We start from the raw sequence: 22713 nt of genomic DNA, 5'->3' as shown, positions 1-22713 counted from the left end.
TCATAATTTTGTATTTTTATAGAGGCTGTTTATATAGTGGCTGTCACTTGTCTGATGTTTTCTTGGCAAAATGTGGATGTTTCTTGTTGAGAGCAATTTTTTTCTTTGTAGTTATGACTATTAATACTACTTCATAAATTTTTAGTTAATATTTCTTTCAGGTGACTAAAAGAGAGTCTTAGGACTTAAAGGGACATTTACTTAATTTGTTTGATCAACACCGAAATACCTTTCTTGAATGCCTACTTTGCTCAGGGCATTGTCTTTCAAAAGCTGCCCTCACACAGTGAGGGTCCACAGTGACCTCTGAGTATAAAACATTTTTAGTGCATTCTTAGCCTCTTTCAGAATCTACACATTACTAGTATATATTTATGCTAAATTAAGTGAGATTTTTGTAGCCTACACAAATAGTTTCACAACCACTGAAATTATTATATTGCAATACTAAAAAGATTTAGGATTTTATTAGTGTGAATGCTTCCCCTACTAATGCAGATTGCAACCCCTTTATGCCTTTTTATGATAGAAGAAAAATCATCATCTTGTGATTCTTTTTCTGATGATTCTCTTTGAATTTAGGATGGTTCAGACAGTCAAGAAGCCTGTACTCTATTGTGAAATTGTTTTATCTGCAGACCAAAATATCTGGGAGAACTTATTGCTAAGAAGTTTGCTCCATGGAAGTTCCTGAAAGATATTAACAATAGCTTCTCTTTGGCAAAAGTAAATTTAACACTGTCTCCTTCCTCATTTCTTCTATTGATGCCAGCTGCCCAAAGAAGGATGTTGGTAAAGGTGAGATGGTAAAAATTTCTCCAGGAGTTTATCTGCCAGTCTTTTGTCTTGTTTTCTGTTTCTCCATTAGGGCCACTTTAATGCCTAAGTATTGACTTGAAAAGGGGGTCAGTTGTTACACAAGACCTGAAGAATACAGATTCAGAAAAGAAATGGTGACTTTGTCCCTAAGTATTTTGTTGTTGTTATTCAGTAGTTTTTCAGTTGTGTTCAACTCTTCATGGTCCCATGAACCGTAGTGCTCTAAGCCCTTCTATCCTTCACTATCTCCCAAAGTCCATCCAGGCTTATGTTTGTTGCTTCCATGTTCTATCCATTTCATCCTTTACAGTCCCCTTCTCCATTTGTCTTCAATAATTCTTTTCTAATGTGTCCCATTTTCTCATTTTGTGGCCAAAGTATTTAAGCTTCAGCTTCAGCTTCAGTATTTGACCTTCCAGTGAATAGTCTGAATTATTTTTTTTAAGTATTGATTGATTGGATCTCCTTGCTGTCCAAGGGACTCTCAAAAGTCTTCTCTACCAGCACAATTTGAAAGGGTCTATTTTGCAATACTATTCTGCTTTCTTTGTAGTCCAGCTCTCATAGCCATACATTGCTATTGGAAAAACTGTAGCTTTGGTTATATGAACATTTGTTAGGAAGGCGATGACTCCCCTTTTTAGTATGCTGTCCAGATTCACCATAGCTTTCCTTCCATGGAGCAAGCATCTTTTAATTTCATGGTTGCAGTTTCCATCTGCAGTGATCTTTGTGCCCAAGAATACAAAGTCTGACACTGCTTCCATTTCTTCTCTATTTGCTAGGAAATGATGGGACCAGTTGCATTGATTTTAGGTTGTTTTTTTTTAATCTTGAGCTTCAAGCCAGTTTTTATACTCTTCCTCCTTCCACGCTCATCAAGAGACTTCTTAATTCTTCTTCACTTTCTGCTATCAGAGTGACATTGTCCGCTTTGGGAGTTGTTGATATTTTTCTTGTCAGCCTTAGTTCTGGCTTTTGATTCATCCAGCCTGGCATTTTGCATGATGTACTCTTCATAAAAGTTCTATAAATAAGGTGACAGTAGCCAGTCTTGTACTCCTTTTCCCAAACTGATTGGTTTACTGATTAGTTGTTCCATGTTTGGTTCTACTTCTTCTTGACCCTTATACAGATTTCTTAGGAGACAAGTAAGATGATCTGGTGCTTCTGTCTCTTTGAGGACTTGCCACATATTGTTGTGACCCACAGAAAGGCTTTAGTGTAGTCAGTGAAGCAGAAGTAGAGGTTTTTCCTGGCACTCCCTCCATAATCCAGTGAATGTTGGCAATTTGGTCTCTAGTTTCTCTGCTTCTTTGGAAACCAGCCTACTCTTCTTGTAATTCTTGTTTCATATATTGCTGAAGCCTAGCTTTCAGAATCTTGAGCATAACCTTAGTGGCATGTGAATGAGCACAATTGTTCAGTAATTTGAACATCCCTTAGCATTGTCCTTCTTTAGGATTGGGATGCAAACTGATCATTTCCAATCCAGTGGCCACTGTTGAGCTTTCCAAATTTGGTGGCATAGTGAGTGCAGCCCTAATTATACCCCTATTCTTCTCTTGTCCTCTTGTTATCAAACTTCCCTAAAAAGTTGGATTAGACTTTAGAAGTGGGAAAGTCCTAGATTGGAGCAGAAGTAAGTTTGGGATCAAATAATGTTGACCCTAAACAAAAATTCTGAATTAGATGAAATTTGCTTTTATGTCTCTAACCTATACAACATCTTTCCCATTTGTCCCCTTACAACACCTCTGCTGTAGTTCATGGCCTCATCACTTCTTACCTGGATCATTGCAATGTCTCCCATCTCGTCTATCCTGCAAATTTGTCAAATTTATATTCCCAAAACATAGATCTGACCATGCTGTTATCCTACTCAAAACTCTTAAGTGACTCTATATTAATGTTAGTATAAAATATAAAACCTTCAGTCAGGTATTTGATAAATTAAAGATTGAAATCCACCAAAATCCCCAGCTATTTTTGATATGGTTTGCTGTCTATCTAAATCTATGCCCATGGCTGTATTATACAGATGATTTTTAGAACCTATGTTCTAAATTAAAAGATAAAATATAAATATAAGATAAAATATAATCTTGTTAGATTTGATTTATCATTCTATACTGTCTGATTCTCTTGAAAATCTAATTCTCTCATATAATGCGTTAGTTGTCTGTCCCAGCTTTGTGTCATTTGGGCATCCTTCAATCTTTGTGTCATTCAAGGCATCAATAAAACTGTTGAATTGAATCAGATCTCTACAGTTGTTCTCCTTCCTAATTTTTATCTTACATTACTTCCCTTACCTAACATTTTATATTAGTGTCCACATGTTCTTCATTGCTGTCAAACTGGCCTAGTAACTGTTTTGGTAGATGATTTTTATATCTCCCTCACCAGGCTTTTGGATAGGCATTCCTCCATATCTAGAATGCATTCACTCCTCTGCAGAATCTCTAAGAATCTCTGACTTGCTTCAGAGTATGGCTCAGGTGAGAGCTACAACATGTGACCTTTCCTGATTTTGTTCCCTTCCCCGAATTGAATAGCCTCTCACTATACTTACATGTGTATGTTTACATGTTGTATTCCCTCAGTAAAATACAAACTCCATAGGAGCAGAGACAGTAATTTGCTTTTGTCTTTGTATCAGCACTGATCACATTGTCTTTTACATACTAGATGCCCTCAGCTGCCCAAGATTTCTCCACTCCTCAGTCTGGCATACTTATTCCATGTTATTGAACTATTGTTATGTTCCCCTTTATTAAAACCTATTCTCTTGTATCTAATTCCTATAAGGCATTGCTGTTAGCTGCTAGTTACAGTGGAAGTTATTTCCACAAACAAATTTATAGTGAAATAACATTAAATTATTAGATATCATTCTAGAAATATTTATATCTCCCCAAGGAATGGTATGAAACCTCACAGTTTGTGATTAGAAAGAATGATTTTGAGAATTTCAGGCTCTTTATCTGACCAGTGGGAAATATACTTGAAATATACTTCCCCATCCCTTGCCTCAAATCACTATCTAATGGTGTGTGTCAGGTCGCATCTTTGCTGTTTCTTCTGCTCAACAGTTTAGTTGATGGCTTGAATGAAGAAATTGAGGGATGCCTATCAGTTTTGTTAAACGACACAAAGCTGGGACAGACACTAAAATGTTATATGACAGAATGAGGTTTTTCAGACATTCAGATAGGATAGAATGAGAGATCAAATTTAACAAGATAAAATGTAATTGTGCACATAGGTTCTAAAAAATCTCTGCATGACACAGTCATGGGAGTAGACTTAGCTAGACAGCAAACCATATGGAAAATAGCTGGGAAGTTTGGTTGATTTCAATCTTTATTTTGTCAGCAATGTGATTTTGTTGCTCAATGGGCCAAAGTGATTTTAAGCTACGTTAATTATGTCTAGAATGAAGATGATTGACCAGGCGTATTCTGTGCTATTCATACCAGATCAAGGGTTTTTCATTCAGTTTTGAGGAATATACATTAGTAAGGTCACTGAGAAACTGGAGGAGGGCAGCTATTAAGATGATGAGGTGAATTGGAACTTTGTCACATGAGGGTTAAGTTGATGGAACTGAAGGCATTTATCTTGGGCAAGGGAAGACATGATTGCTGTCCTCAAATATTTGTTAGACTGTCATGTGAAAGAGGGATTAGACTTACTCTTCATAGCTCCAGAAAGCAGAACCAATGGATGGAAGTTCTAAAAAGGCAGATTACAGCTTAGTGTAAGATAGAACTAACACTGAAATCTCTCAAAAAAACAGAAAGGACTGACTTGTGAGGCAGCAGGTTTCCTTTCACTGGAGTTGTTCAAGTGAAGACTTGGATGAAATATTGTCAGGATATTATGGAGAGGATTCATATTTTAAGTAATAGGTGGACAAAATGACTAAGGTACATCCTAAATTCTAAGATTTAATTTTGTAATTTATATTATAACAAAATTTATTAATTTTTATAATGTATTATTCGTAATTTATACAGCAGTTGTCTACATATGGCTAACCTTGAGATAGGGAACATGGACTTTATCTTTGGCCAACAGATTCTTTGTAAATACAATCCTTAATAAGTGATCTGATTTCCCTGGACCAAGTATAGTGAAAAAAGTTTCATAGACTGGAAGACCTAGATTCTAGATTCAAGTCTGGCTCATAATTCTGTAGTTTAACCTCTCTGAGCTATACTCAATGGCAAAATGGAAATGATCGTAATAACTATAGTCCCTATTGAACCTACTAAAGTTCCTTTGAAAATCAAATGAAATATTGTATTGTATTGGAAGGTGGTGATAATAACAACACATCACAAATTTCATCAGCGTGGGTGGCCCCTGCATTCCTTAGTATATGATTTCATGAGTTACTGGTGGCCAAAAAAATCATCATCTGGTAATGAACTCTGTTTGGTGATGAGTTGTTCTAAAGTTAGGCTAGTCTTTCAGTGACAGATTACTGGATATTTGGAGCCTTTTTGGATTTTTCTTTTTCCCTTCTTAAAAAAATATCAATAAATTAATCAAGCATTTGATAAGTACCTATCATGTGTAAAGCACTATGCTAGGCATTAGGGAAACAGATACAAAGATGAAACAATCCTTACCTTTATGTCAGGAAAGACAATGTGTATGTGCAAAAAATTAGCACAGAACCCCCTCTCCTCCAGATAAATACAAGCAAGTCAGGGAAGGAGGACATGAGTATTTTGGGGACCAGGAAAAGCTTTATGTGGAAGGTGGCACTTGATCTGCATCTTTTTTTTTTAAATTTAACTTTTAACATTTATTTTCACAAAATTTTGGGTTACAAATTTTCTCCCCTTTTATCCCCTCCCCCCCAAACCCAAGCATTCTAATTGCCCCTGTGACCAATCTGCTCTCTCTTCTATCCTCCCTCTCTGCCCTTGTCTCCGTCTTCTCTTTTGTCCTGTAGGGCCAGATAGCTTTCTTTACCCCTTAACCTGTATTTCTTATTTCCTAGTGGTAAGAATATTACAGTTGATCCTAACACTTTGAGTTCCAACTTCTTTAGCTCCCTCCTTCTCCACCCCTTCCCTTTGGAAGACAAGCAATTCAATATAGGCCAAATCTGTGTAGTTTTGCAAATGATTTCCATACTAGTTGTGTTGTATAGGACTAACTATATTTCCCTCCATCCTATCCTGTCCCCCATTACTTCTGTTCTTTTATGATCCTTTCCCTCCCCATGAGTGTTGACCTCGGATTGCATTCTCCTCCCCATGCCCTTCCCTTTATCCTCCCCCCCCCCCCACCCTGCTTGTGCCCTTGTCCCCCACTCTCCTGTATTGTGAGATAGGTTTTCCTATCAAAATGAGTGTGCATTTTATTCTTTCCTTTAGTGGAATGTGATGAGAGTAGACCTCATGTTTTTCTCTCACCTCCCCTCTTTATCCCTCCACTAATAAGTCTTTTGCTTGCCTCTTTTATGAGAGATAATTTGCCCCATTCAATTTCTCCCTTTCTCCTCCCAATATTTCTCTCTCACTGCTTGATTTCACTTTTTTTTTTAAGATATGATCCCATCCTCTTCAATTCACTCTGTGCACTCTGTCTCTATGTATGTGTGCATGTGTGCATGTGTGTGTGTGTGTGTGTGTGTGTGTGTGTGTGTACTCCCACCCAGTACCCAGATACTGAAATGTCTCAAGAGTTACAAATATTGTCTTTCCATGTAGGAATGTAAACAGTTCAACTTTAGTAAGTCCCTTATGACTTCTCTTTGCTGTTCACCTTTTCATGGTTCTCTTCATTCTTGTGTTTGAAAGTCAAATTTTCTTTTCAGCTCTGGTCTTTTCATCAAGAAAATTTGAAAATCCTCTATTTCATTGAAAGACCATTTTTTCTCCTGAAGTATTATACTCAGTTTTGCTGGGTAGGTGATTCTTGGCCTTAGTCCTAGTTCCTTTGACCTCTGGAATATCCTATTCCATTCCCTTCGATCCCTTAATGTAGAGGGTGCTAGATCTTGTGTTATCCTGATTGTATTTCCACAATACTTGAATTGTTTCTTTCTAGCTGCTTGCAATATTTTCTCTTTCACCTGGGAATTCTGGAATTTGGCCACAATGTTCCTAGGAGTTTCTCTTTTTGGATCTCTTTCAGATAGTGTTCTGTGGATTCCTTGAATATTTATTTTGCCCTCTGGTTCTAGAATCTCAGGGCAGTTTTCCTTGATAATTTCAGGGAAGATGATGTCTAGGCTCTTCTTTTGATCATGTTTTCAGGTAGTCCCAGAATTTTTACATTGTCTCTCCTGAATCTATTTTCCAGGTTAGTTGTTTTTCCAATAAGATATTTCACATTATCTTCCATTTTTCCAATCTTCTCACTATGTTCTGTGATATCTGTCTTTCTCACAAAGTCCTTAGCGTCCATCTGTGCCATTCTAGTTTTGAAAGAACTATTTTCTTCAGTGAGCTTTTGAATCTCCTTTTCCATTTGGCTAATTCTGCTTTTGAAAGCATTCTTCTCCTCATTGGCTTTTTGAACCTCTTTTGCCAATTGAGTTAGGCTAATTTTCAAGGTGTTAATTTCTTCAACATTTTTTTGGGTCTCCTTTAGCAGGGAGCTGATCTGCTTTTCATGCTTCTCTTTCATCCCTCTCATTTCTCTTCCCATTTTTTCCTCCACCTCTCTAACTTGATTTTCAAAATTCTTTTTGAGCTCTTCCATGGCCTGAGCCCATTGGGTGGGCTGGGACACAGAATCCTTGATTTCTGTGTCTTTGCCTGATGGTAAGCATTGTTCTTCCTCATCAGAAAGGAAGGGAGGAAATGTCTGTTCTCCAAGAAAGTAGCCTTCAATAGTTTTTTTTCTTTTCCCTTTTCTGGGCATTCTCCCCAGCCAGTGGCTTGACCTCTGAATATTCTCCTCACACCCACCTCGCCTCCTGATCCTCCCAGCCAGCGTTTGAGGTCTGAGATTCAAATGCTGCTTCCAGCCTCAGGGCTTTTGGAGGGGGCAGGGCTGCTATTCAGTGTGAGATTAAGTTCAGGTGCTGAGGTCGGGGCAGGGCTGCCTCTCAGGCTCAGTTCCCTCAGGGGGTTTATGTACAGACCTTCCACAATGGATCCAGGCTCCCGCCCACTTGGGGAGCCCCTGTCTGGAGCCGCCTCTCAGTTTCTATCTCCCGGGGGGGCCCGAGCCATGGGGGCACCCCACTCCCCTCTCGACCCGCCAAAGAGACTCTCTCACCGACCCCGTCACCTGTGGGTGGAGGGGCTTGTGTCGCCGCTGGAGATCCCGTCCCTGAAGCCTGCTCGGATCTGTACCTCTCGGTGCCACGGCCGCGGCAGGGCTGCCCTCTGCTCCCAGTCCCGGCGCCCAGTCTGCAGCGCGAAGGACCCCCCGTGAGAGGTTTGCAGGTCTCTCCGGAACAGAAATCTCCCTCGCTCCAATATTCCGTGGCCTCTGGGTGCAGAATTCACCGTGAGTTGGTCCCCTCTAGCAGTTCTGTGGGTTGTGGGTTCGGAGCTATGTGTATGTGTGTCTTTCTGCTCCGCCATCTTGGCTCCGCTCCCCCTTGATCTGCATCTTGAATGAAGAGTAGGACTCTGTGAGGGAGAGATGAGGAGGGAATGCATTCCATGCATGGGAAAGTCAGTGCAAAGGGTAGAAGATGGGATATGGAGATATGGGTGCAAGGAACAGAAAGAAAGAATAGGCAAGTGTAGAGAACCTTGAGGAGTTTGAAAGAGCCCCTGATCAAGAGTGCCCTTCCTCCAAGGGAGTATAATAGCTGACTTGAGAAGTTAAGTGGGACATTGTTCTCTGGTGCAGGTCCTTGAATTCGGGTGTTGAAGGTCCAGGAATCAAGGCCCCTGCTATACAGGATAATATTCCAGGATAAGAGGCCCTGAAGCCCACCTTGCTGCTAATCACAGTCTTTTCTGTTCTCATGCCTTGGTGGCTGCCCCTATGGTTTTTACTATATAAGCACCCCGACCCCCTGATTTGTTGGCTCAGTATGTCTAGAATAAACTCAGCTTGTTCAGACTGCTGTGTCCCGCCTGTCTTTCATCCTCACTCTGGGAGCCCCATAACCGCCCTGGACCTGCCCGACTGCGCTGGCCGCAGCAGGAAACTTTTGCTTGGCCAAAGAGCATGCAAAGGGGAATGATGTACAATGAGGCTGAGAAGATAGGTCAGGGCCAGATTTTGAAGGGCTTTGAAAACTAATACAATCTCCATTGTTAGGCAGTTGAAGCTCTTCTCACTTGACCTCTTCCTGTCCTTGTAGTCTTCATATATATTATTCTGCTCCCCCCAACAAGGTCAAGCCACCCTTGCCTATTTGCTGTCACTCACAAATGGCACTGTATCTCACATCTGTATGTCTTTGTCTTTAGGCAAGTTGTACTTCATACTTGGAAAGTTCACTTCCTCACCTCCACATTGTATAACCCTTGTTATTTTTGAATCTGAGTTTAAACTGCAGTTTTTTCTTCTCCTGCTCTGTCCTGCCTACCCCTCAGTTCCCATCTAGAATGTGTTTCTTGAGGGTAGGGATGGTCATCTTCTTCTTTTTCTCATTCTTCTTTCTTCTTCTTCTCCTCCTTGTCTCCTCCTTGTCTCCTCCTCCTCCTTCTCCTTTTTCTCTTCTTCCTCGTTCTTTTTCTTTTTCCTTCTCTTTCTCTTCCTTTTCCTCCCAAATTAGCACATCTGGCACATAGTAATTGCTTGGAAATTGAGTAGAGGAGTAACATGGTCAGATCTGTGCTTAAATTAAAAACATTTTGGCAGCTGTATGAATATGTAAAGTTTGGAGTGAGGAGAGATATGACAGGGAGAGTAGTTAAGAGACCCTTGTACTAACCTAGGAGTGAGGTGGTGAAGTTGGTAATTGTGAGAGCAGAGAATAGGAGCTGGATGTTGGAACTATTCTAGAGGAAGAAATGGCAGGATTTGGCAATTGGTTGGATGCATGGAGGGAGAGTGAGGAGTTGAGGATAATGTGGAAATTATGAACCTATGGGAAGGTGACTATGACTTCAGCAGAAACAGGGAAATTGGGAAGGAGGCTGTGTTTAGCGGAAAAGGTCATGAGTTCAGATTTGGACACATAGCATGTTTGTAATATCTTTGGGACAACCAGTTCACAATATACAATAGTTGATAGGTTAGGTGGGACCGAAGCTCAGGCTATACAAAACTGGTCCTAGATTTACAGATTTATGAGTCATTGGATAGCTCAGTGAACAGAGTCATGGACCTGGACTCGGTAACTAGAGTTTAAATCTGGCATAATACACTTAATAGCTCTGTGAACCTGTGCATGTCATGTAACTTCTATTTGCCTCTATAAAATGGAGATAATTATAGTATCTACCTGTCAGGGGTAATGTAAAGATACAACAAAATACTTGCAAACTGCTTCCCTAACTTAAAGCACTTATATAAATATTAGCTGTTATTATTATTATTATTATCTATATAGAAGTGATGCTTAAATCCATGGAAGTTGGTGAGGTCACTAAGACAGAAAGAATGTTGAGAAAAAAGAAGGCCCAGAATAGAGCTTTGGAAAACTATGATTAGAGGTCATGCTATCACGGATTATGAGCCAACAGAGGTAACTGAGAAGGAATATTCAGACAGGTAGGAACACCAGAAGTGTTGCAGAAGCCCAGAGAAGAGAGAATATCCAGAAACAGAGAGTGGTCTGCAATGTCAACTGCAGCAAAGCAGTGAAGAATGAAGACTAAGAAGAGAATATTGGATTTGGTATTTAGGAGACTACTGTAGATAGCTTTTCCTAGGAGTTATGATGTGAGAAAGAGAGAATAGATTCAGGATGATAGTTTGGAGTGATGATAGGGTCCAGTGAAGATTTTTGTTTTTATTTTTGTTTTAAGATTAGGAAGATTTGGGCATGTTTGAAGAAAGTTGTACCTCAATGCCTCATAATTACATGGAGATGATATTGAGTTCTCAAAGCCTGTGCCAGTGAAGCTCACATTCTGATAAGTCTCGTTAATAAAAATATTATTGTATCTTGTACATGGGAGACACTGGCACAGGACCGCTCAGCATGAGAAAGGTGCTATGCTCTTTGAGCAAAGCAGAATTGAGACAGCACAAAGTGAATGCAGGATGACCAAATTTGGGATGTCCATCCCAAATATTCACTCAGACTATATGTACTCAACCTGTGGTAGAGCATTCCAAGCTGGTCTGATCAGCCACAGGTGGACACACTGAATTTCACTTTCTCGTGATTTTGGTCCTCTTCGAAGAGGAAGGGCAACAGCCAACCAACCAACAATGTATACACATGCCCCTAAGGCATCTCTCTTCTGAGTAAAATACCCTCCTAACCTGGTGTCCCCAAGTCTGATTTGATGTTCTACCAATAGACATACTATATCTTTTCTTCCTTCTTGTCTTATTATGCTTTTCTCTTTGAGCAGACCCCAGTTTCATAAGACTATTTAAACCTCTCCCACATTTCCACTTGTTGGTTTTCTCTTTCTGGTCACTCAGGAATCCATTTTCCTCTGTCTTCCCCACTTGACTGAGAACATTTCTCCATAGCTTACTAGATGGACTGCATTTTGCTTTGTTTAGTCCAGTCACCTCATTTTACATTTGAGGAAACAGAGGTCTGGGGGGATCGAGAGACTTACCCAAGGTAACACCAGCAACAAGCATCAGAAGCTGGAATAGAATCCAGGTCTTCTGACTCCAGAAGCCATCCCATGTTGCTTCCACTGCTAGTGGATTCCCTCTCACAGGGAGCTGTTGAGACTAAAGCTAGTTGACTACTTTTTAGCTGCTTCCAGCTGTTAGATTCTGCCATTCTGTGATTCTAGGCCTGCTCTGGTCCTGGAATTTTTTTTATCTCCTTCCTTCATTAGTGAGTTAGGTTAATCTCACTGGAACTCCAGTCTCTTGCCTATTAGATATTTCTAACTGAACGTCCTGTAGGCATTTTTCAACTCAATAGGTTCAGAACAGAACCTATTATCTTTTCTCTTAAACCTGCACTTCTTCTCAGTTTTCCTATTACAGTCAAGGGTCCTCATAAATTCTTGAAATATGTCTCTGAAAAACTAATCTTTGTTAAAGCCCATTGTGATTCAAATGGAGCTGCTTGACTATGCCTTTAAACCCAAATCACTCTGGCTTTCACTGACTGGCCAATAGTAGGTCCCAGCCCAAGTTTCACTTGCTCATTGTTGTGGTTTTGATGGCTCAGAGTAAGTGGAAATAGCGATTGTTTCTGTTGGCCAGATTGATCCCTTTATCAAGGCAAACTAGGCCATCTTTTGCCTCAATTCTTATCTAGCTTTTGATCACTGAAAGGTTGTTCCTCAGACAAGTTAAGACCTAGGAAAGACCTTAGCTTAAAAAGACCAAGGTCACCCGCTGCATCTGGGGCTATGACAAGTTGTGCTGACCTGTCTCTTGCCATTGACTCCATGACTCTGGAAAAGACAGTGAAACTGATGACTTTGCACAGCTTTGTATCACTTAAATGCAATTCACTTGCAAGTCAAGACACCCCCCCATGTCATTGGCCCCCTTGAAGAATGAAGGATGGACAACAAGTCCTGTTGTCTTTCCATTTGCCCAGATTCAGAAACTTAATGTTGTCTTCAACTTCTCATTTCTCCCTTTCCCCACTTACCCAGTCAGATGCCAAGTCTTGCTGATTTTGCCTCCACTTTATTTGATGTATCCACCTATTTCTTTGTGCTCACAAAGCTACCACTCTACTTTAGGTCTTTATCACCTTTTTTTCAGTCTAATTGTCCTAACTGACTTTCCTTCTCAGGTCTCCCCCCTCTAATCCTTGACTTTACTAAATAAAATGAATTTCTTACCTCTTTCCCTCTCCCCCAGACTCTAATGGCTACCTTTTGACTCTAGGATCAGGGAAGGAAAAAGGAAATAACCACTGCAGCTGCTGTTTACCAGGTACCGTGCTGAGCACTTTGCAAATATTGTCTCATTTGATCCTCACAACAACCCTGGGAAGTAGGTGCTATTATTATTATCCTTATTTTACAGATAAGTAAACTGAGGCTGAGCGTGACTTGGCTAAAGTCACACAGCTAGTGAATATCTGAAGTAGCGTTTGGACTCAGGTCTTCCTGACACCAAGCCCAGCACTCCTGTGCCACCTGATCAATTATAAACTCTCCTGTTTGAAATTGAAAATGTTTTACAACCAGGACATTTCCTACTTTTCAGTCTTAACACATTTGCTCCCTTCTACAGTATCTAGGTTTGGGCCATACTGCAGTTCTTGCCGTTCTTACGCACATTGTCTTTGCATTGGCTGGTCCCCTTTCCTGTGGTATTATTTTCCCTTTTGAAGGCCACCTCTTGGAATTCTTGTCTTTCTTTTCCTTCTAGCTGGTGAAATTATCTTGCGTATTCATTGTATATAAGTCCGTTGGCATGAATGTGCGTGTATGTGTGCACATCTGAATGTGCATGTGTGTGCTAGTGTGTGTGTGTGTGTGTGTGTGTGTTTGTGTATGTATGTGTGTGCCATCTCCCCTGATAGAAGAAAACCTCTGTACTTGAGGGACAGAATCATTTTACTTTTTGTCTCTGAATACTGAGCACATCCCATAGGGAGTACTTCAAAAGTGCTCATTGATTGATCGATCTAGTCTAGCCCCCTTCATTTTACAGATGAGGAAATTGCGGTTCAGCAAAGTTGTGACTTCTATGACTTTATGCAGGTAATAAGTAAGTTGCAGAAAGTTGGTTTTGCACTTTTTTTTATCACTTGGAAAATCTTTTACTGTCAGTTCTTATATTTCTGCATACTTCCCATATCAAACATTTCTTAACCTTTCTCATCTTTCAATTTTAAAGCCTTTCTTTGACAATATAATCCTATGTATTAGCCAGTTCCCCCTTTTTATGTCTTTGCAGCCATAAAAAGTGCTTCCATTGGAAGAAATAATGTTTCTCTACTAGATAATATGTATTCCATTACATATAATGTTTTTTTTAAAAAATCATTAAAAAATTAAATTTATGCACATAAATACTTCAATATTTGCAGCTATTTTCTTGGATTCAGTGAAGCTGAATGTTTTAGCAGATTTTTATAGTCATCTGTGCAATTGAGAGATTACTTATTTGTGATCTGTGAATTTAGCACATAATTTGAACTAAAATATGAACTTGTTAGTTTTCAGCTTGATTTTTAATCCCACCTGCCAATCATTGTTAAATAAAAATTAAAATGGTTTTTTAAAAAAGCTATCAAAAAATGAATCTGGCAACTAATTGTCTGTAATCATGAACAAAGTTCATGAAAACTTGATGTGCTTACAAAAGTATTTCTCTAGGATATTAGGCACTGAGGACAATGAACAGTAAATTTTGAATTCTTAATAATCAGAAAATAAAACATTCCTCAGTTTTTCAGTCTTTTAGTTAAGACCATAACTAACATCCGTAGAATCTTAGAATTCTGGAAGAGACCTTCAATGCCATCTGTAGTTTCCATTCCAAGTGATCATTCAACCTTAACTTGTAGACCTCTACTGGGAAAGAACTGACTACCTCCTGAGTGAAGTGTTCCATTTCCCTTTGGGATACCAAATTTTTCCTCATACATCAAGGCTAAAGTTGCTTCTTTGATTCTTCTACCCATTATTCTTAGTTCTACTCTCTGGAGCCAAGCAGAAGAAATTTAATCTCTTTCATAGTTACAGCCTTCCAAATACTGAATGATAGCCATCACATTCCAACACCACCAGTTGTTATCTTCTGCAGTCTAAACATACCGAGTTTCTTCAGATAATCTTTACCTGGCGTGATCTTGACACACCCCTCATTGTCTTAGTTGCCTGTCTTTAGACAATATCTAGCTAATAGGGTAATCATTCCTAATGTCATTCCTAAGATTTGTTCCTTGAATTACATACAGAATTCCAGATGTAGTGTTAGTTACCAGAGCATGGTATAGTAAGACCATCACCTTACTAGTGCCAGATATAAGATTCTATTAATTAGATGAATTCTTATTTGTTTTATTGGAAGCCATTTAATGTTACTAACATATTGGACAGGCATTCCATTAAGCTATCGGACCTTTTTCATATGAATAAGAAAGGGGAGAGAAGGGAAGAGAAGGCAGTAAGCATTTATATAGCACCTACTCTGTGCCAGGCATTGTATTAGTACTTTACAAATATTATCTCATTTGATCCTCACAACTCTGCAAGGTAGGAACTATTATTATCCTCTTTTTACAGTTGAGAAAACTGAGGCAGACAGGTTAAGTGACTTGCTCAGGGGCATACAACTGGTGAATGTTTAAGGTCAAATTTGAACTTAGGTCTTCCTAACACCAGGCACAGTCCTCTGTCCACTTTGCTACTTAGATGCCTTGATGCTGAATAGATAAACATAAATTCTTTCTCTGCTTTGTATCTGTGAAATTGACATGTTGAGCCCATGTGATAGGTTTTATGTGTATTCTCAGTAAATTTAATCTTGTTAGGTTCAGATATTTTTGAATTTTGACTGTCACATATCATGTTATCTACACTTCTTTAATTTATGCTATTTGCAGATTTGATAAGCATGCTATCTGTGTTTTAAAGTTGAATAGCACAGGTCCAGGTATAGATTCTTACAGTATTGTACTGGAAACTTCCTTTGAAGATGACATAGAACCATTTAAGACTTCTCTTTGAATATGGCTTTTTTAAACCTCTTCTGAATCAATCTAACAGTTTTATTTCCCAGCGCACGTATTTTCATCTTTCAGAAGGAGAATCATGAGATAATTTGTCAAATGCTTTGCTAAAAGCTAGGTAAACCGTAAGTTACAGCATTCTCTTTGTCTACCACTCCAATAGCCCTGTCAAAAAAGGAAAAGGCTAATTTGTCATGCCCTTTTCTTGATGAAAACTTGAAGTCTCTTTGTGATCTCTGGTTCCTTTTCTGGATGTTTTTAACCATCCTTTTAATTATATCTTCTGTTTTGTTTTGTTTTTTTTCCTCCAAGAATAGAGGTCATGCTAATTGTAGAATATATATTCTTCCTTCTTGTAATACATTTAAAAAATCTGTTTTTCAAGATTTATTAGAATAAGGTTATGTTGAATTTATACCACTTACCCTTCTAATCCCCAAACTCAGTCTTTTAATTTGATGAGAAAACATCCAAATATAATAAGTTTTCTTAGAGTAGTAGGTTAAACTGTATATTATAATTTATGCGATTTTAGTATTTTACTCAGATTCTCTCATGAAGTTTAAAAATGTTAATATTGTGTTTTTTCTTTAGTATGGATTACTAGAAGAATTTCAAAACACAACCCAAGCCTTTTTTAATAAAGATTTTCGCAACAACTTTTCACTCTAAATGTACAATTGGCAAATTTGCCTCAAGGCAAGCCAAGTTATGCCTTGTTGAATATTAAATCATCAAGTAATTAAAGTCAAAACTTGCTTTAATTAGTCTAGCATTGATTGTGTGAGACAGTGTTGTGTGTTAGGAATGCACAATGCTAAAATAAAATGTTCTGTTTCTGCTTTTAGATTTTAAGGAATGGGGGCAGCTAGGTGGCACACCTCCACAACTAGATGGAATACCCACTCTGGAGTCAGGAGGACCTGAGTTCAAATGTGACCTCTGACACTTACTAGCTCTGTGACCCTGGGCAAATCATTTAACCCCAATTCCCCACCCCCCCCAAAAAAAATTTAATGAATATATTGAAAATTTTAACCTGTCATTAGGAAACCTCCATCAACTATAACATAGAACTAAAACTACCAAACCATAAAAGACAGCCATTCTAAACCTTTTCTTATCTCCAGGACCCTGGGCTTCTCTCTCAACATAAAACCGACTGAGAAAATTGAGGGCATTCTAGTTAGCTTGCCCAGATTCATTACTCTAAACTTCTTAGTGTCCTCATATTTCTTCTCCTTCTTTCCAGCATCAAAGGAAGTACAATCATCCTTTGACATTCATGGGTTACATGTTCATAGCTTTGGTTATTCATAGGTTGGGTCATCAATATTTAAATGGGAATTTTTGGAGATATGCAGTGTACTGAGGAAAATGGTAGATGATGGGCATATGTAAAGAAAATGACAAAAATTAGTAACTTATCAATGTATACATAATATATATTAATCCATTTTATCATCTACTACCATAAGTATACATATATAAGTTTATTATGAAGTTAAATTTTGTTAAAAGTTTTAGTGTGCTAAAGAATTTACAGGCTCTGCATTTTCTTTGGAAATGTCTCCTTTTTGTCTCTCTAACACCCAGACTCAGTCATGTGATTTTCTCCTTCAGTGATCCTTGAATCTTGTGCTTTTTGTAGAAGAAAATCTTTGAGCAGTTGCTACATACAGTACAAAATAGTAACCTCTCTCACATGGAAACTGTAACTTTTTTATGGGTGCAGTGTGTTATTTTCCTTACTTTGTGTGTTAAATAAATAGGTTCAGAAGTATTAAGAACAAAGGTTTGGGGTAAGGCTCCAAGTTATTTGTGGTTTTTCACATTAGTGGAGATCCTGTGCCTCTAACTCCTGCAGGTGTCAGTGATAACTTTGATCTTTGCTAAGCAGTATAGAATCAAAGATACAGAGTGAGAAGGGACCTCATAGCCTCATTTTACAAATGAGAAAATTGAGGTCCAGGAAAGTTAAGGGACTTGCCCAAAGTAACACAATTAGTATTAGAGGTGGGATGTGAACCCATGTCTTCTAAATAGAGAGCCAAGCAAGCCACTACCTCTCCATGTACCCTTGATTCCATCTACTCCTCTTCCCCCACCATGACCATCAGTCATCTTCCCTTCTTTTCATTAAAAATATCTCCCTCTTAATTATCTCCTTCTTCCTATGCCTGCAGACTAATTTAGTCTTTCTTGGTTTTTTTTTTTAAAAATTTCCCTCGAACCTGTCATTCCCTCAAGCCATAGTCCTCTCTCTTTCCTCTTTTTCAGTGCCACCCTTCTCTTCCCTACCTTAAAGTCTACTCTTCCTAACTTTTCCATTTTTGTTGATGGCATCATTAATCCTATTTGTCACAGGCTCAAAATCTTAGTTATTTTTAATTTTTGCCTTTTTCTGCCTTTTCTCCTCCCCATCCAGTTAGTTTTGCCTTGCTGCCTTCCCATCCTCAAAAACTCGTTACTCCTTGGCCCATTGCAACCTTGCTTCTCACCCCACCACTCTTTTGATAGAGCTTTCTCCAGATTGCTAATCACCTCTGTATTATTAAATCTAATGAGGTTTTATTCTTTCCTCACCTTTCTTGCCCTTTCTACACTATTTACCTGCCTTTTCCCCCTCTGATATCAGTTAAATGTCTACTAGAAAAAGAAGACAGATTAATCACAACATGAGTGAAGATGAACAGGGACAGCCTGAGTGATCCATTGATATCCTTAGCATGTTGAGTGTTCCCACTGAGGTGAACTTTGTGGGAGGTGAACTCCTGAACAGCGGGTGCTTGAGATTGTCAGGCATGATTGGAACAGCAGTAATGTGATCTGAACGTTGGAGAGAACATTCACATTGATGAGATCATGGATCCATTTGGGCATTGCTTGTGTAATTTTCCAAAACACTGTTCTGACCATCTTATTCCATGAAAAACGACAACAGCAACTTTCAGTGGGATTCACCTTTGTCTCCCAGATACAGTATGAACTCCTTGGTACTCAGAATACTCTACAAAATGGCTTCAGTCTTCCTTTACAGTCAACTAGCATTTATTAAGTGCTTAGTATGTTCCAGACCCTGTAGTGAGTGCTAGAGATAGGCAAAAAACAGTCCTTGTTGTCAAGGAGCGCACAGTCTTTACAGCCTTATCACATGTTATTGCCTTTTAATATACTTCCAAACTCAAATGTACTTTTCTCCATCTTTTTATCCTGCTGTTGCCATCCCTGTGCCTTTAATCACACCATTCTCCATGCCTGAACAAATCATCCTCCATCTTTATCTCCACCCATTCAAATCCTTACTAGCTTAGGCATTACTTTTCTCCTCTTTTGCAGTTTTATCTATATAGATCCAATACACTTTTATTGTGTTCTCTCTTTTTAGCTGCTCCTATACAGGTATTTCTCCCTCTCTATTAATTTGTAAAGTCCTTGAGAGCTATATATTCAGTATAGTTTTTTTGTGCCTTTAGCACATAGCATAGTGTTTTATAAATAGTAAATACTTATTAAGTACTTAAAAATATTCCTCTTGATGTGTTGTTTTAGCTACTATTTTGCTTTTCCTCTTTTTAATCAGCCAGTTGCTTTTATTTAATATAGAGAAATAATGTACCTAATATTTAAAAAATCAACAGATATAGTACTTCACTCACTGGGTTTGAAGCTAAGAGAGTAATATAATGAAATGCTTAGTGATTGGAAGCAACTTTAAAAAGTTATTTTACTATAGGTATTCATTAGAACTGAATAAATTTGTCCTGTGTACTTATCTTTCTGCATACCTCATGAAATTTGAAGAAATTAACCTGAAATACTTTTAAGGAGGAGAATTCTGCAAGCTATTTTTTATTATTTTATCAAATGGGGGGAATTAGCACTCTACTAATTCTCAAGGGTTGCATTTTAAATTCATAGAGAAGGTCAATAACTTTTACTATGCTCTCCTCTGACGTTTTCTGCATATGACCCAGGACCCAAAGTTGGGAGGAATAACCGAAATACTCTATGAAAAGATCTCCAAGAAAATTGGAATTTAGCTAAGACATGGAGCTGAATTGAATAAGATGAAATTTAATAGCTATAAATATAACCTTATACTTTATAATTTTGAAAATTCTATTTCATAAATAGAAGATGGAAAAGCATGGTTAGATAGCAGTTTATCAGAGAAAAAAAAGATGGAGGAAGGGGAGAGTACTTAGTGTACTGTAAACTCAATGTGAGTCAGTAGTGTGATTTGGTAGCCAAAAAAGCTAATTTGATCTTGGGCTGCATTGGAGTTTTAGTGGACTGCAAATTCGATATGAGACAACAGTGTCATTTGGCAGCCAAAAGCTAATTTGATCTTGGAAAGGCATAGCTTTCCAGGAATAGTATTGCTATATTCTGTCCTAGTCAGACCACATTTGGAATATTGGATTTAGTTCTGGGACATTGGTAAGCTGGAGAGCATCCAGAGAAGGACAGTTAGAATGATAAGGCCTCTGACATTTGAGGATAGTTGAAGGCACTGGAGATGTTTTACACGGAGAAAACAAGTCTTGAGGGAGGCAAGGGAGGATGGGGGTTTGAGACATACCATCTGTCTTAAAGTATTTGAAGACTGTCCTGTAGAAGACAGACTAGACTTCTTCCATTTTGCCTCAAAGGACAGAATGAGGGGCTGTGGATGAATTTACAAAGAGGTAAATTTAAGTAAGCAGTAAGGAAAAACTTCCTGATGGTTCAAGCTATGCAAAAATGGAATGGGTTGGAGTTCTTCAGGGAGAAGTTAGATGACCACTGCCTGGATATAAATATTGAGATTCTCATTAAGATATATAAGAGACTAGATGACCACTGAAATACCTCCAGACTCTGAAATGCTATCATGATAACTAAAATTAAACACTCTATGTAGTAAGATTCAACAACCAATATATATTTATTGTCATCTCTTGTCAAAGAACCAAGTTTCCAAAATGAATTTTATCATCAGCAATTCAGAACATTGTGTTGTCCTCTTCCATGTTTTAGTCTGTCCTGAGTGCTTTGAGTAGGAAGTACTTAATCTACCTTCCTTCCCTCCCATTTATCATTTCCAAACCATGTTGTGGTTTAGAACAGTGATCATTATCCCTTTTTCTGCCAGAATATTGACCTCTGTCACTAGCACACCTTGGACATCAGATCTCCATATCACTTACTGGCCACAGTTTCCAATTGTTGCTGCCACATTTATATCTCTCCTTCTCCTTCTTCCAGCCTCCCACCATTAAACTGTAAGCTCTTTAGATAACAGGGGCTGTCTTGCTTGCGTTTGTAGTCCAAATGCTTAGCTTGGGGCCAGGAACGTAGTAAGCACTTAAATGTTTTATCTGTTTGTCTTTATGTCTACCAGTCTTTGAAGGAACAAACATTCTAAAATAGTTCCAACTATGGTATTGTGGTTTGGGTATGGTTAGTGGAGGTCTTTATTTAGGAGAATTCATCTTCTCCCTGAAGCCCAAGTATACAGATCTGGGTGGTGTAGACCAATAGAGAGGTGATTTTAGTCCACAGACCTGTTCCCTGGCAGGCAAAGAGACTGGACACTACTATGAGTGATTCTTAGGAACCTGAGTTAAGATTCCTTTAGAACCAGGCTCTAAGGACTGGTTGGGTCAGAGATAGGTAGATGGGTACAATTTCCTCGGGCATTTACCTGATGATATTTGGCACCTTAATTAGTAGAGTAAATCTCTAGGGTAGGTGGTTATTGTTTTGAGTTCAGTTGAATGCAGGTAGAAGAACACACTGAACAAGTAGGTGGACTGATGTCAGAAACCACCCTCTTCTGAGTGAGCTGCTATGACAGCAAAATTCTGATGCTTTTGTGTTGAATAAAGGCTAATTTAGCTTCACTGATTTTCCTACAGAGTAGCAACCAATTCAGAAAAGGCATCATTCAAACAGATTCACCTTACAAATGGATGCTGTTCACTTCTTGTTAGAAATAACAGTGTTCCAACAGTGTTCCCAGATGCATTGTTTTGCTTTCTCTGGAGAAACAAAAGCTGTTCATGGCAATCAAAATTCTAAATTGTATTTGTTAGTGAACTCATTAATTGGTTGTATTCTCATGTAATTGAATATTGAAGTGTTGCTTTCTTATAGGAAATTACCCTGGATAATATACGTGTATACACAACCCTATGTGTACATTATGGAAAGATTCTAGATCGGGTGTGTAGAATGAAGTCAGTGGTTTGCAAGAATAATGCAATGTGATTGAAATAAAGAATTAATCAGCTTTAGAGATTTAATGGTGTAGTGGAAAGAAGACTGGCCTTGGAGCACGGAGAACAACTTTAGAACAACCTCTTTCTATATGATATGGGAAAGTCACTCAAACTCTTGTAATTTCAGGGAATTCTCTTGGACTATAAATTACAGGTAATCTGTTTTGGAGGAAGAGATGTGTAGTCTTGAATTCCCCAACAAATGAAGTCTGGACCAAATTTATGAATTCATGTAGAAATATAACTGCATATGTGCATATTTAAAAATTTTTACCTGAGATCTTTTTTCATTCCCGTAGGGAACTTCTAAGGAAGAAAATCTTCCTACCGATGCATATTTTCAACTGTTCTGAATCTAAGAGAATTGCCCACACAGCCAGTATATATCAAACGTGGGTCTTGAACACAGATTTTCCTGATTCTTAGGACTACTCTCAATTCATTAACCATGATGTGTATGTGTGTGTGTGTGTGTGTGTGTGTGTGTGTGTGTGTGTGTGTGTGTGTGTGTGTGTTGGGGGCACAGAGAGACAGAAAGAGAGAGAACGAATATATTTTATGTAATATTTTGGCTTTTGTCATTCAACAAATATACTTGGGTATTGTATAGTCCAGTCTGTATGAAGAATCGCTCCTTAACAAGAGCTCATCCCTCTTCTGCTTGAAGGCTCTTGGTGAAGGGTCACCTACTCCATTCTAAAACAGCCCCATTCCTTTTGGGACAGTTCTTAATGTTGGGAAGTTTTTTCTTTACATCAAGCCTAAATCTTCTCTTTGAAACTTCTAACCATTTCTCCTAATTTCACCCTATAGCACCAAGGAGAGCAAGAGTCAGGTCCTCTTCTTCCTCTTGGTAATTCCTCTTTCTCGTTTTTCCCTTCTTCTCCTCCTCTTGTGACT

The 22713-nt window shown here is 38.6% G+C and overlaps 1 protein-coding gene across 2 annotated transcripts in view; it reads left to right on the top strand.

Annotated features, from left to right (window-relative positions):
* Nucleotides 1-22713, top strand: part of ZNF704 (zinc finger protein 704) — a 362117-nt gene that overhangs the window by 57376 nt on the left and 282028 nt on the right. The window contains exon 1 of one of the 2 annotated variants that reach the window (XM_072604951.1): nt 10483-10599. The exons of the other annotated variant lie outside the window; for it this stretch is intronic. Coding sequence (XP_072461052.1) covers nt 10570-10599 — 30 coding nt within the window. The 5' untranslated portion in view covers nt 10483-10569. Of the gene's footprint in view, nt 1-10482; nt 10600-22713 lie in introns of those variants that run through there. 2 annotated transcript variants of the gene reach the window in all.

This window comes from Notamacropus eugenii, chromosome 4, assembly GCF_028372415.1.
Source record: "Notamacropus eugenii isolate mMacEug1 chromosome 4, mMacEug1.pri_v2, whole genome shotgun sequence".
NCBI lineage: Eukaryota > Metazoa > Chordata > Mammalia > Diprotodontia > Macropodidae > Notamacropus > Notamacropus eugenii.
This window is presented reverse-complemented; position numbering and strand designations above follow the sequence as displayed.